General features: G+C 37.2%; 2 protein-coding genes across 2 annotated transcripts; one reads left to right on the forward strand and one right to left on the reverse strand.

Annotated features, from left to right (window-relative positions):
- Positions 1–3,853: 3,853 nt before the first annotated feature.
- On the forward strand, positions 3,854–4,354 carry LOC141673551 (uncharacterized). Its single transcript, XM_074480300.1, has one exon. The coding sequence runs from the start codon at positions 3,854–3,856 to the stop codon at positions 4,352–4,354; it is 501 nt and encodes a 166-aa protein (XP_074336401.1).
- A 664-nt stretch (positions 4,355–5,018) lies between these two features.
- On the reverse strand, positions 5,019–7,788 carry LOC141673552 (uncharacterized). The gene is made up of 3 exons (XM_074480301.1): positions 7,395–7,788; positions 5,332–7,317; positions 5,019–5,035 (listed from the first exon to the last, which is right to left on the reverse strand). Exons 1-3 carry the CDS (start codon positions 7,786–7,788, stop codon positions 5,019–5,021), a joined length of 2,397 nt encoding a protein of 798 aa, XP_074336402.1.
- Positions 7,789–15,628: the final 7,840 nt, after the last annotated feature.

Here is a 15,628-nt window from a genome sequence, read left to right on the forward strand (position 1 = left end):
ACAAATCAGTTACTCGAAATGGAGTCTGTGCAAAGCGAGTAAAATAGGAAATAGATATACAAAGATAAACAGCCAATAAAGTAGTAGATTTTCTCAACTTCGAAAAATTCAGTATTTTAATTTAAAAAAATGATTTAAAATATATAAATAAATATCAATTAGTTGATTAATTAATTTTAATTATGGATTGGTTCTGTTCCAATCTATAACCGGGAATTGAATAACCGTTTCGGTCTTAAAATATTTAGTTTCGGGCTCAATTTTAGACAGTTCAATTTTAGATGATTTTTAATAATATTTTCGGTTTCGGAAATATCACTTGACTCAAATATAGGTCATCTTAAGTCTTTCTTCTTGTGCATAATGTGTTCTATTTTAAAGTTTAAAGGGTCTTTCTTTATATAATAAGACCATATAGCAAATAAAATTGCTACATAGGGCTCCCTACCGCCTAACCCATCCGGGCCCCCATACGCCTCAGATAAATCTCTATAATAAAACCCAAGGGTTTAGGGTTTATTCGGCACTGGACGAAGTATTCATCTACATCTTCCCAAGACCCATCCGGATTGGACAAGGTACCCCCGGGGCCTAGGACTAAAGTCTGGGCTAGAACCTGCTGAGGCTAATCAACTCGGGGAGGCATCTCTACGGAGCTACTACTGGAAGAATAGGAAGAAGGGTAGAATGAGTTTAGTTCGCCTAAGCCGGTAGGCCGCTCGGGGTACCGATTTCTAAGGGTAACGGTGCGCTTAAAGTGGCTACCTGGCATATACTATGTGTATCTATATAAACGCACCCCGTAGTCAATGCCAAACCCGAACAAGAACAAAACAAAAAATAGAAGAGTTTTAGAAACAAATCGTGTACAAATCTTAGCCCAAAAACAAGATCTACGGCATATACGTACACATACAGTCAAAGACACATATCAAGAATACACCCCGGGCTCAACCACTTTTTACTACCAAAAACCCACATTTTCGCATGTTAAATGGCAAAACCTATGATATTTTCATAAATCAAACAGAAAACCACCGTCAAAACCATACAAAATCCCATACAACTACACAGATTCAAGGTCAAAACAACAAAATAGTCAAAAAAACAAGGAAAAATGGCTAAACAAAAACTCAAACAAAAAACTGCAAAGTAACGGAGCGACACTCGAGCAAAAGCAGTGGCATGCATGGCATAAAAGCGGAAGAAAGCAAGAAAAATGTACTTACAAATAGCAGGAGAAAAAATGAAGGCTTCAACAAAAAATGCTCTGAAAATCTCTAGAAAATCTCTCTTTGCTCTTTGTTTGCAAGTGTTCGCGTAAAAGAAAAAAGAAAGAAAGAAGGGAGGTATTTATAGGATGAAGAAGGACAAGAGAAAGATGAACGGTTTTGTGGGGTAAAAAGTTAACCCCCCACCCCACTTGGCACCCCTCCAATTCGCTCCCAGAAATTAACTGCACAGCAGTTATTACCACGCCTGTCAAGGTAATCACGAAAGGGCACGTCTTTTGAGGAGAAAATGGGGGGGGGGGGAAGTTAAAATGCCTGCACACTCAAAAGATACGTATAAAAACGTGTGTATCTTTGACCGCGGCTGGAATCCCAACAGACATCTGACACTCCGAATTTGCAGCATCAGCTTTTCAGAGTTCGGTCAAATCAAACTTCAGGTTGTCCTTACCCACCAAACCTTGCCCAAAATTCAAATATCAAATCAAATGACTAGCCAAGTCAACCCCGGAGTCTCATTCCCATTTGACCCCGGGGTTAGGAAGAAACAAATCAAATAAACCCCCAAAACTTTTCTAAGTACTTCAAGGAATCCCACCTTGGACCAACATCAAGCGACTAGCCAAGTCAACCCCGAAGTCTCATTCCCATTTGACCCCGGGGTTACGGGGCAACAAATCAAATAAACCCCCAAAATTTTTCCTAAGGCGTTGAGGCACAATGATAACTAATCTACTCCCCCATCCGGGTAAACCCGCATAAGGAAGTGGGGGGCAAATGATAGCCTATAATAATACAGGCCCAATAACAGAGGCCCAAGACCCAAAAAGAAAAGCCCATGATGTACTCAGCTTTAACCTTAAAGAGCCCAGAACGCGTGGCAGCATCACCACCGTTCAAGTACCCCGGATCCAGAATATTCCTACGGTCCGAATTCGATAATACTCTGACGCATCCCAGGCGTCCAGATGCGCTACAGTCCAAAAGGCACACCTACGGTCCAGATTAAAAGGTACAAACCCCTAAACCCTAGTAGGAGGCCTATAAAAGGCGGGACAAAAGGAAGGTTACAGGTTATAATCTCTCTCACATTTACTTACATACACATACACGCACGCACCATACAAACACTTGCATAATTCCCGTTTTTCCCCTTTTCTCCTTAGAACCCTTTCTCATTCTCACGCCGGAGGTGCCGCGGGGACGCCACCCCCTCCGGTTCTGTTTTGTAGGTTCCACCCTACAGCTACACCGCACGCCTCCGTTATTTCTGTCAAAACGGAGCTTGAGTCCGGGCCCAGAAAGGAGAAGGCCCCGGGGCGAACTGGGATTATCAGCAAGTATTCTCATTTTCTCCAACAAAGGAAATGAATTTATTTTCAAATTAATATGTGTGACAAAAATGGAGGAGAGCATAATAAAGATACACTTAAGAAATGAATTACAAAAAACATTGAATTCATCTTTGCTAGAACAGGGAAAACAAATCAGTTACTCGAAGTGGAGCCTGTGCAAAGCGAGTAAAATAGGAAATAGATGTACAAAGATAAACAGCAAATAAAGTAGTAGATTTTCTCAACTTAGAAAATTCAGTATTTTAATTTAAAAAAATGATTTAAAATATATAAATAAATATCAATTAGTTAATTAATTAATTTTAATTATGGATTGGTTTTGTTCCAATCTATGACCGGGAATTGAATAACCGTTTCGGTCTTAAAATATTTAGTTTCGGGCTCAATTTTAGACGGTTCAATTTTAGATGATTTTTAATGATATTTTCGGTTTCGGAAATATCACTTGACTCAAATATAGGTCATCTTAAGTGTTTCTTCTTGTGCATAATGTGTTCTATTTTAAAGTTTAAAGGGTCTTTCTTTATATAATAAGACCATATAGCAAATAAAATTGCTACATAACATAAAATCTTCTTAAATTTAAAAACCTCCTATCAAACTATCAGTAGAATAATACTCCAACCAGGAACATACTGCAGATCCACGCGGATCTCAATTTAAATTTCTGTCAGTGACAATAAATGTTTCAGCAAGTATCAATATTATATCCTGAGAATATGGAGTAAACGTCAATCAATGACCTTCAACAAATGATTAGCCTCTTAATCAATGATTAGCTGACTAGCTAGGAGTTCTAAAGCATAGACCACTGCTCAATAAACAGACTTTAGCCCTCGAAGAAAAGATGAAGTAGGCATATATGGAAGTGAACATATGCAGAACTTTTACTAGGAAGACGCTTTGCGTCAGTCTTGTGATCCTAGCTAGAAAACGTTCAGTAATCATGAGTTACAATCTCATCACTATGCAAAAAAAGCTATGACACCGATTGTGATATATGAATCTTTCATGTGAAAATTATGTGGTCCAAAACTGTACTTCCTACTGCAAACAAAACATCCCTCCTTCCCATATAAAAAATATATATCCATCGGAACCAGGCAAATAAATGGGGCCCTTGCGAAATTTAAAAAATGAACCTAATTATATTTTAATATAAATACAAAATGAGAAAAATTTTGAAAAAATGAACCATAAAAAATACATTGTAAATAAGAAATATATTCAAAAAAAAATCTTAAAAAGAGGAAAAAATTCGGGTCAATGTGCGAAATTTTTAAAAACTGGCAGAGGCATGGAAACGTCCCTCTCATTCGTGATCCCTTTACTATTGAAGATGCAAATGCTATCTTGGCCATACATGTCCCACAAAGTGAAGTTCCTGATAGAGTGGCTTGGATGGGGTCGAACAATGGTGTTTATAGTGCGAAGTCTGGTTTTCACCACTGGTTTAATATGCAGTTTGGCAATTCAGTTGTACCTCAGAGTATTGGTTGGAGGAAAGTTTGGCACCTAAAACACCTTAATAAGATAAAAGTTTTTATCTGGCGATTTTGTCATAATGTTATTCCTATCAGGCGTCGATTGAGATCTAGGGGAGTTCGAATTCCTATAATCTGTCCAATATGTTCAACAGATATAGAGCACATGGCACATCTTTTCTTTGACTGTGAGTTTGCTACTGGTTGCTGGAGTCATGTTAACTTTTATTATGACTGGATGACAGTCGAGAGTGCGGCAGATTTGTTGCTGGAACAGCTCTGAGACTCTACATAAAATATGCGTAGTGTTGTGGAGTATTTGGCACTGGAGGAATAAGAGAGTGGGGGATACGAAAGTAGTTACACCTTCATTTGCAATGGATAGTAGCTTCAAGATGTATTCAGAATGGGTGGATGCGAAGAAGAGTGTAGGGAGCAGTCAACAGGTAGCAATAAGGAACGATAGCACGCAAGTTAAGTGGCAACCTCCTGCTCAAGGAGTGCTGAAAATCAATGCAGATGCTTCCGTATTTCCAGGTGCTCAGACTTTCTCTATAGGAATGGTCATGAGAGATCAGCAGGGGTCTTTTGTTGCAGGCAAGAACCTCTGCTTACCTGCAGTGATTCGGTATAGAAGGCTGAGGCTATGGGGGTTCAGGAAGTCCTGTCATGGATCAAGGAACGTTAAATTGACAAGACTGAGGTGATGATTGAGTCGGACTCTCTACTGACAGTAAAGTCCATTTTGAATGATGCTGCAAATATCATATTTCAATCATATGCAGGTAAGAATATAAAAGTAAAAAATTAGTAAAACAAACAATATCCATGATTCCAAATTGTACGGTAAACCAAAAATAATTCAGAAGAACAATTATTGTTCAAACAGTTGAAATCACATTTTCTCTAATTGTGACTGAGTTTTTAATCAAACACACACATATTGTCTAAACTACCAAATGACCTTAAGAAAATAACAAGTGTCTCAATTAAATGATAAACAATCCGTCTAGACTGCCAAATAACCTTAAGATCAAATAACTTGTTTCTCAATGAACCGATAAACACATATCGTCTAGACTGCCAAATGACCTTAAGAAAATAATTAGTTTCTCAATGAACTTATCAATCGCCGAGGAGTCCTATAGCACCTAGGTGTACGAGTTTGGGTTGTTAAATAAACGGACTTCATCCCTTGAATAAAACACAAAGTTGGAGTATAGCGGAAGCAGCTTATCAAATAGGGTGCAGAAATCGTACCATGTAGACACTTGATTGTATCTGTTTCATGATCATAACAAGAAAACATTCTGTTCTTATGAAATACAATCTGGCCACCATACTTAAAACCTTGTGACAATGCCACGTGACAACCTCTGATCTGAAAATTGAGTGGTCCGATAGTGAACATCTTACTCCAAGAACCAAATCCCTCCTCTACATCATCCAAAGAGTAAATATCCAGCACACAATTTGAATAGTTCTGATTATAAACCATCAAAGTAAGAGAATCCTTCATTTCCACAAATTTATGGAGAAATTTATTAGTCCCATTATGCACAATGGTATCAAACTGAAACTCGGGTGACAACTTGAACTCGTTAGTTTCAACATTAAACTTCACAGCACTCAAAGAAACAAACTGTCTATGCTTATCATATGTATGTCTAAAACATGTCCAATAAGGACAACCCTTTACGATAACAATAATTCCTTCACCATCTACAAGGTTAGGAAACCTGGTTGTTACTGAATAAACCTGGGCATTTCTCCAGCTTCCAAGGTACTGCATTGCTGACACTACAATATTCTTTATATTAGGTTGCTTCTGATTCCACACCATTTCATTCCGAGCCCTCCAAATAGCCCAACCCATTGTTGTTATCTCCGCTCCTTTGAACTTTGGACTATGTTGAAAAACACCCTCCAACCATGCTGAAAACTCCCCTCCACTGTTTGTTTGGACACCCGGCAGAATACTCAGCCAGCATTGTCTTGGTATTGGACATGTCACCAAAACATGCATCACTGTCTCCTCTTCAGCATTACAGAAAGGGCAAACATTCAGAATCTGGATGAATTTCTGAACCAACTGACTTCTTGTAGGTAGGCAATTAGACAACGCCTTCCATAAGAAATTAAGAATCATTGTTGGTGCTTTAACTTGCCATATCTTTCTCCACAGGCTGCTACTACCACTGTTTTGCCATAGACCTTTTTGTATCTGTAAGAGTCTATAAGCACTGCGGACAGTATACATTCCTGCATTCTCCTTACACCAGTACAACTGATCTTCCTCACTGTCTGTATTAATTTTTGTACTCAATATACGCCCTTGATCACAAGGATCAAACATGTCCCTGATTAGATCTATATCCCACTCCCTCTTATCATTACAAAACAGATTTGATACTCTATGCTGCTCCAACATTCCCGAGTCTGTTGTAATATAAGGGTTCGTGTCATCGCCTAGCCACGGTTGACCAGTAATCTTAATGTTAACTCCAGATCCAACCGACCATTTAAGGCCAACCAACAACACTAATTTAGCCTCCCACACACTTCTCCAAATGTAGCTGGAGTTATTGCCTCTCTCAGCTTCAAGAAATGAAACTTTAGGGAAGTACTTTGCCTTAAACACCTTAGCAACCAAGCTTTCTGGACGCGAAATGAACCTCCAACCCTGTTTTCCAAGTAAAGCTATATTAAAATCCCTAAAAATTTTAAACCCCAGACCTCCTGAAGATTTATGACAACTTAACCGGTCCCAACCCATCCAATGAATAGCTCTGTCTTTTTTAGGATTCGAGTTCCACCAGTACTTAGTTACTCTTCTTTCAATATCCTTCGTTAACTCCAGTGGCAACAGAAACAGGCTCATAGCATAGCTAGGAATAGTTTGTGCAACTGACTTGATAAGAATCTCCTTTCCTGCCTGTGAAACCAATCGACCATCCCAACTTTGAATGCATTTGCTTACCTTATCTTTCAGAAAATTCAAAACCGACACCTTATTTCTTCCCAGCACAGTTGGCAAACCCAGATACATACTCCTGTCACCGGCTTCAGCCATTTGCAGAATTTGACAAACATGATCCCTATTATCAGGAATGATATTTGTACTAAAAAATACCGATGATTTCAACAAATTTACTTTCTGTCCTGATGCAATCTCGAACTCATTCAACAGGTCCAGAACTTGATAAGCCTCCTTCTCATTTGCCTTGCAGTAAAAATAAACATCATCTACAAATAACATGTGGGAAATACGAGGAGCCTGTCTGCAAATTTGGATACCTTGAATCTGTTTAAGCATTTCATACCTTCGAATAACAGATGAAAGGCCTTCCGCACATATAATAAACAAGGGGAAATCGGATCTCCCTGGCGAATACCTCGAGTAGGAACAATTGGCCCCATCTCTCGATTACCATGTGTTATTGTGTACGTCACTGTAGATACACATTGCAGCACCAAATGAACCCACCAGCTATTGAATCCCAGTTTAAGTAGCATCGCCTTTAAATAATCCCACTCGACACGATCATAGGCCTTTGACATATCCAATTTCAGAGCCATATATCCCTCCTTACCTCTGCGTTTTCTTTTCAAGTAGTGCATAATTTCAAACGAAATCATTATATTATCCGTTATCAACCGTCCTGGGATAAAAGCCCTTTGGTTTTCCGCCACCACACTATCAAGCATTCCTTTCATCCTATTAGCAATCACTTTAATGATAATCTTAGCCAATACGTTGCACAATGAAATCCCTCCTCTACTTCATCCAAAGAGTAAATATCCAGCACACAATTTGAACAGTTCTGGTTATAAACCATCAAAGTAAGAGAATCCTTCATTTCCACAAATTTATAGCGAAATTTATTAGTCCCATTATGCACAATGGTATCAAACTGAAACTCGGGTGACAACTTGAACTCGTTAGTTTCAACATTAAACTTCACAGCACTCAAAGAAACAAACTGTCTATGCTTATCATATGTATATCTAGAACATGTCCAATAAGGACAACCCTTTACCATAATAGTTGGAGTCGATCTCCCAAATCCATTCATTGGAAACACATTACCAGGAATTAACACACCACTCCAAGAATGGGAACCAGAACAGTAAACCATAGCAGATCTTAAATCAGCAGCCAGCACTACCACCTTAAAATTATCACTAACACGATCAAAACCAAGTCCAATGTCATATTCATAAGCACGAGAACAGTTTGCTGGAAAACTGAACTCCTTAAATTGATGAATAGCAGGGTTCCAAAACGAGAACTTGGTATCACGACGGAGACAAACCAAGCCATTAACAGAACCAATCAAGAAGTACAAGTGATCGGAAGGGAGTAGGATTGTTTCTTTGTAACGGGTGAGAATGAAGATTCTGGAGCGTTCGTTAGCTATAAGACAGTCATAGTCGTTAGGGTTTTGAGTGCTGGTGCGAGTGTGGTGTTATTTTACGAATTGGGGATCAGAGAATAGAGATAGCCATGACTTAGCAACACATTTAAATCGAACCTATAAAGTTTTGAGTTATATTTTTCACCCTTGTTTACAATGAGAGTCTAGTGTATATATACTAATGTTTATACAGAGATCATGATAAATAACAAACTACAGATAAATACAATGTGAAGATAAGAGTACTGATAACTTGATTTTAGTTGCCGCATATAGTGTCTGTGTTGATAAGGTCTTTTTATCCTTAATACGCCCCCGCAAGCGAAGCATCTGATCAAAGACTGTGAGCTTGAGACGAAGACGATCATATGATGGCTGTCCTAAGGGCTTCGTAAATATGTCGGCCAGCTGATCTTTGGTGGAAATGAACTGCACCTGCAATTGCTTTTCTTTGACACGTTCTCGAACAAAATGAAAATCTATCTCGATGTGCTTTGCTCGAGAATGAAAAACAGGATTGGCTGAAAGATAAGTTGCTCCCAAGTTATCACACCAGAGGGTTGGTGGTTGAGGCAGCTTGATATTAAGTTCATTAAGAAGACTTTCAATCCACATAAGTTCAGCAGTAGCATTGGCAAGGCCTTTAAATTCAGCTTCAGTACTGGACCGTGAAACAGTACGTTGCTTACGAGAACTCCATGAAATGATATTACCACCAAAGAATACACAATATCCACTGGTTGATCGTCGATCAATACTGCAACCCCCCCAATCAGAATCAGAATACTAAAATGTTAAGGTGTTAGAGGAAGGCCTTAATAGGATCATATATTTAACAGTCCCTCTCACTCGAAAGCCCATTTATGGGTCGAAGAGTGGAACACCCCTCTCACTCGAAAGCTCATTTATGGGTCGAAGAGTGGAACACCGGCGCCCATCTTTGGGGCATTAATTGACTTTAGTGTCCACATTAAATTGTGAGAATGTTAGGGGTGGCTGTGAATCGAACCTTAGTTCTCCCGCCAGCCTAAGTTCTGATACCATAATTAATGGTGTGCTTTAAGTATCGCAAAATACGCTTGACTGCCACCCAATGTTCAACTATTGGAGAGTGCATAAACTGACACACACGATTAACCGCAAATGAAATGTCCGGTCTTGTGAGAGTTAGATATTGAAGTGCGCCAACAACATTTCGATATTTTGTTACATCTTCATGAAAAGGAGAATGAGGTACTGTTAAAGACATTGAGGTACTCATAGGTGTTGAAATCGGTTTAACACCATCCAACTGAACTTTCCTTAAAAGATCAGCAATGTATTTTCTTTAAGACAAAAACATACCCGTATCATCACGAACAACTTCAATTCCGAGAAAGTAGGACAGGGGACCCAAGTCCTTAATAGCAAATTCATCTTACAATTTTTGAATAATATAATTAACCATCTCTGTTGTTGAAGCAGTGACGATGATATCGTCAACATATACAAGCATATAAGCGGTACCAGAATGGCCATTAAGAATGAATAAGGATGAGTCAACCTTGGAACTAATAAACCCAATTTCCAATAAATACGAACTTAGTCGCTGGTACCATGTTCGTGATGCTTGTTTGAGACCGTATATTGATTTGATGAGCTTACATACATAATCTGGAAATCTTTGATCAATGTAACCAGGGGGTTGTCTCATGTATACCTCCTCGTTTAAGTTTCCATGCAAAAAGGCATTTTGCACGTCTAATTGATGAATAGGCCATTTACGAGAAACTGAGAGTGAAAGAATCATTCGAATGGTACACGGCTTAACCACGGGGCTGAAAGTGTCATAGTAATCAATGCCCTCTTTTTGGTTAAAACCCTTAGCCACCAACCTCGCTTTGTAACGATCAAGAGACCCATCTGATTTTCTTTTAAATCGAAAAACCCATTTGCAACCAATGACATTCATAGAAGGTTTAAAGGGGGTGAGGATCCAGGTATTATTTCGCATTAGAGCATTAATTTCATCATCCATGGCCTGACGCCAATTAGGATTTGATTAAGCTTCAGTAAAACAAGATGGTTCAGGTATATCATATGAGGAAAGCGGGTGTCGTGTGGCATTGCGTGAAAATTTGACTAGAGGTTTTCGGATACCATGTTTCCCACGGGTAATCATAGTGTGCTGGTTATCATTAGTAAGAGGAGGTTGAGTGGTTAATGATGGTGGTACTGAAGATTGCAGTATAAGTGAAGAAGGTGTTATCGTGGTTGGAGGGACTGAAGGAGAATTGATAGCGTTATTGTTAGTGTGTGTAATAGGCAAAATGGTTGTAATTGGTGGGCTTGAATCATGAGTTATATTACTTTGTAAAGAAGGGTGATGTAAAGATATGAGTTGATTTGTTTGCGAAACAGATGGTGATATATCAATGCAAGGTAAAGAAGAAGAGGGACGTACCTGTGAAGAACAACTGGGTTGAGTAGTATGCAATTCAGCAAATGGAAAGGATGTTTCTTCAAATCTTACATGTCGAGAGATGTATTCATGATTGGTTGGGAGGTGTAAACAGCGGTAACCTTTATGTTGTGGATTATAACCCAAGAACACACACGAAAGTGAACGTGATTCAAGTTTGTTAGAAGTATATGGTCTTAAATATGGGAAGCACAAACATCTGAATATTCTGAAATTTTCATAATCTGGACGATCATGAAATAAAATTTCTAATGGTGATAAAATAGTGCTTGAGGATGGAATCCTATTGATAAGATAACAAGAAGTTGTGAATGCATCAAGCCAGAATTCAGAAGGAGCTGAAGCAACATCCATAAAAGAAAGACCACTTTCTATGATGTGTCTATGTCGTCTTTCTGCGATCCCATTTTATTGAGGAGTATGTGGACATGAAAAACATTGAGATATTCCATGTTGAGAAAGAAATGATTTAAATTTAATGAATTCACCACCATTGCCTGATTGAAAACATTTGATTTTACATGATAATTGCTTTTCAATATGAGTTTTAAAAGAGATAAAAGTATTCAGAGCATCAGATTTATTGAATAATGGAAATAGCCATACAAATCGACTGAAAACATCAACAAAGATGATATAATATCGATATCCTTCACGAGACGTAACCGGAGAAAGACCCCAAGCATCTGACACAACTAAGTCAAGGGGACCGCTAACAATAGTGTCACTAGCAACAAATGGAAGTTTGTGACTTTTATTTTTATGAAAAGAGCAACAATATTTGAAAGACTTTTTAAAAACTGGAAGGGAAAATTGACTGATGATGCTCTGAACTTTCTTGATCATTGGATGTCCTAGGCGTTGGTGCCACCCATCTATGGTTGTACGTTCACCTATAAGGGCAGAAGAAGAAGAAGTGGTAACCGTGGCATCATCAAACATGTAAAGACCATCCTTATTCTTGCCTTGCAGTACTACTCTCCCCAATTGACGATCCTTTACAAGAAAATAAGTAGGATGAAATTCAAAATAAACATTATTATCACGAGCAAACTGAAAAACTGATAACAAGTTGCTTGACACATTTGGAACATAAAAAACATCTCTAAGTATAAAGGAACGTAAAGAATCAGATATAGATGATGTACCAACATAAGAAATAGGTAGAGAGGAACCATTACCTACACGAATTTGATCAGTACCCTCATATTCAGTGGGACGTCCAAGAGCAGAAAAGTCATTTATGATATGATTTGTCGCACCACTATCCATATACCAATTGACATCACGATGGTGAGGAGCTTATTGAGCAATGTATGCTTGGCCAGGTTGTTTTGAGGAGTGTGGTTGCACCGTAGGAGGATCAAAAGATCGCTCAAAATGATTGAAATAATTATAAGCAACATGATTACGACGCCCACATATCTGACATGGCCCGTCATTAGTAGATGAACGATAAGGACTGTTGAATGGAGAATTTCCTTTAGCACCTGGACGTGCATCACGATTAAAACCACGGCTTTGAAGTGAAATATGCTGATTGGAGCGCTGATGAGGACGACCATAGTTTGATGAAGAACCTTTTGCAACATTAGCACTAGGTTGTTCAATGGCTGTTTTTGTTCGATCATCCAAACGTGTTTCAAATTCCAAAAGATGGGCCTGAAAGTCACTCATGCTAAGAGAGTTCATTGTGGTAGTAAGAGTAGTGACAATGGCATCATATGCGGAGTCAAGTCCAGTGAGAATATTCTGCTGAAGATCAGTTTCAGGAACCACAGTACCAGCTGCTGCAAGAGAATTAGAGAGACGTTTAGCTTTCAAGAGATATTCTTGCATAGATAAATTACCTTTTTGAATATGTTGAAGAGATCGACGAAGTCGTTGTTCAGCAAGGGACTGAGATGCATAACGAGTCTCGAGAGCGACCCATATGTCACGAGATGTTTTTAGACCAAGAATTAAGGCCATCACAGGTTCCGTAATGGAAACAAATAGCCAGGCAATGATGAGTTTATCTTGTTTCTTCCAATTAGTAAAATCTGGATTGATATGTTCAGTGGATGAAATAGTTTTAGGAGGATAAGGACATGAGCCATTAACATAACCTTCAATTTCGAAAGCTTCAAGCAATAAGAGGAATTGAGCACGCCAAGAGAGAAAATTGGTATGATCAAGGTTTGGACTAATCATGTGTTGGATATGAGTAGTAGTAAGGGGAGGCAAGGTAGAAGAAGTGTTTGTTGGGGTTGAAGAAGTGTTTGGAGAAGAAGGGGTTGAGGATGAGATTTCAGGTATCGCTATTGAGATGAAGAAGCGTGGAAAATAGGATCTTACAGTTAGTCTGATACCATATAAAGTTTTGAGTTATATTTTCCACCCTTGTTTACAATGAGAGTCTAGTGTATATATACTAATGTTTATACAGAGATCACGATAAATAAAAAACTACAGATAAATACAATGTGAAGATAAGAGTACTGATAAGTCATAACTTGATTTTAGTTGCAGCATATAGTGTCTGTGTTGATAAGGTCTCTTTATCCTTAATAGAACCACGGATTTGATCGGAAGTCGCGTGAGTATCTCGTTACAGACTACTTCTTCTGGCAGGTTAGCCGTTGTCGTCTTCTTTCTCTTTATATTGGTTTACACAAAATCCAAGCTTTTGAAAATCTAGTATGTTCCAGAAGTGGAGCCGAATCCTAAAGCCTGTCTGTACGGACCGGGCCGACACCTTAAACTCACGAGCAATCTAGTTTGTTCCAGAAGTGGAGCCGAATCCTAAAGCCTATCTCTACGGACGGGGCCGACACCTTAAACTCACGAGGTTCTATGTTATTTTTTTAAAAAAATACTGTCTCTGTCCCGTTGAATTCTATACAATATTTTTTAAAACGTTTTTAATATTTTTTTTTCAAATAACTTCTTAATATTATTTTAAATTCTTTTTTTCTAAATAAAAAATTTATATTTAAACTTTTATTCAAAAAAGAAAATTTTAGAAAAATATTACGAAACTATACTTTATAGAAATCTCGAAATACGCGCAAACAGTACACGTATACAACCGAGTGGGACAAAGGTAGTAACTTATAATTTAAAATTTAAAGTTAAAAATTGTTATATAAGTGATAAATTATAAGTTATTTAACTATTTAGATAATTTTTTATATATATTTCATTCATAAATTGATAGTGTGTTTGATATTTGTAATTTATATTTTTTTAAACAAATTATAAGAGTTAATAATTTTAATACGTGAATATATAATAAAAAAGGGAAAATTTAAAAAACAATGATAACAACTTCAGGATAAAATTATATCATATATACTATTATTCAAAAAAAAGTGAAATTATATTATCAATATGGATTTGAAAAAACAAAATTAAATATAATTAAATTAATTTGAACTTATTATTTGGATGATCTCGTTATAGTAAAATTATAAATTTAAAATGGGTTAAATAATAAACATGCATTATAAAAGGACGGGAGGAGAAAAAATGATGAATGAAGAAAGTTGAGTGTTAGACATTCCAACTTTCAATTTGTCTCTAAAACAGATCAGATATGCCAGGTTTGCTGATTTACCAAAAAACTGCTCTTAGTTAAACGGACTTTTGGCCCAAAACGCTGAAATGAACTATACCCAACTACGAACCATGCCTGATCCAATATTTAGATTTAAACCTGAATTTAATTTTTTGGTATAAAATTCGGTTTTTAGAAGAGTTCGTAAAAATATTTTGACTCGTTCCGCATAAAAGTCAAACGAGAGTTTCTTTAAAACTTGGTTAGTCATCAGTAAATTCACACTTCAAAAAAATTGAATCCGATTTTTCAGAAAAAAAATTAAAACATAATAATATTTTGAATAATAAATGAGACATAATTTGGTTCAACCCAATTTGCGACGTGGAACTAAAACGAACTTCATGTTTTACATAATGTTCAACCTAACTTAGAACGAATTTTCAAAAATTTGATTATGTCTCCCCTGCCCTGGTTTTAAGAAAATTGAATAAAATTTATGTTCGTTTGTAGTATAAAAAATAAAAAAAGATTAAATTTATATGTTTAATAAAATTCTCGATTAACTTTATTCATTACCTAAAATACTGACAAGTTCACTTTTCATATCATCATTTGAAAGACAACTAGTGTTAGGTCACACAACATTGTAGAAGGGGGTTGAATACAGTGTAGAATACAATCAAATCAATTTAAAGCACAAGTAACAGAAAACAGATGTATTGGATATAATAAACTCTGTTACAATGGAACTGTTCTCTCTCAGTCATGAACAAATATCACGAGAGCTGCTAGGTTACAATTGCATGATCTTCTCGATGATCGTAACTCTTATAGAGTAAACCTATGTCTGTGTTTATATAGACACACAGTTATAAGATAATCTAATTGATATAGAATATAATTCTGTCTCCTAAAATATATCAACCAGATATCTTATATAATTCTTCTAGTCTTCTAACTCTTTCCATGCATATCTTCTTCTTGTATGAGTCTAGATCTTCTTTCCTGTAAATCAGCTTCCTTTCTTAACTGTTAGTCCTCCAGTACTTAAGTTCTGATATCCATCTTCTAATATTACTGACCCTATCAAAACCAAGTCCAAACTCAAATCCATAAGCATGAAAAAGGTGTGGTGAA

Source organism: Apium graveolens, chromosome 7 (genome assembly GCF_009905375.1).
Source record: "Apium graveolens cultivar Ventura chromosome 7, ASM990537v1, whole genome shotgun sequence".
Classification (NCBI taxonomy): Eukaryota; Viridiplantae; Streptophyta; class Magnoliopsida; order Apiales; family Apiaceae; genus Apium; species Apium graveolens.

Coding starts and splice junctions, on each gene's coding strand:
- LOC141673551 (XM_074480300.1), top strand. CDS start 3,854: ATGTGCGAAATTTTTAAAAACTGGCAGAGGCATGGAAACGTCCCTCTC.
- LOC141673552 (XM_074480301.1), bottom strand. CDS start 7,788: ATGAAAGGAATGCTTGATAGTGTGGTGGCGGAAAACCAAAGGGCTTTT. Junction 7,318..7,394: donor CTTTCATCTGTTATTCGAAG/GTATGAAATGCT, acceptor TGTTATTTGTAG/ATGATGTTTATTTTTACTGC.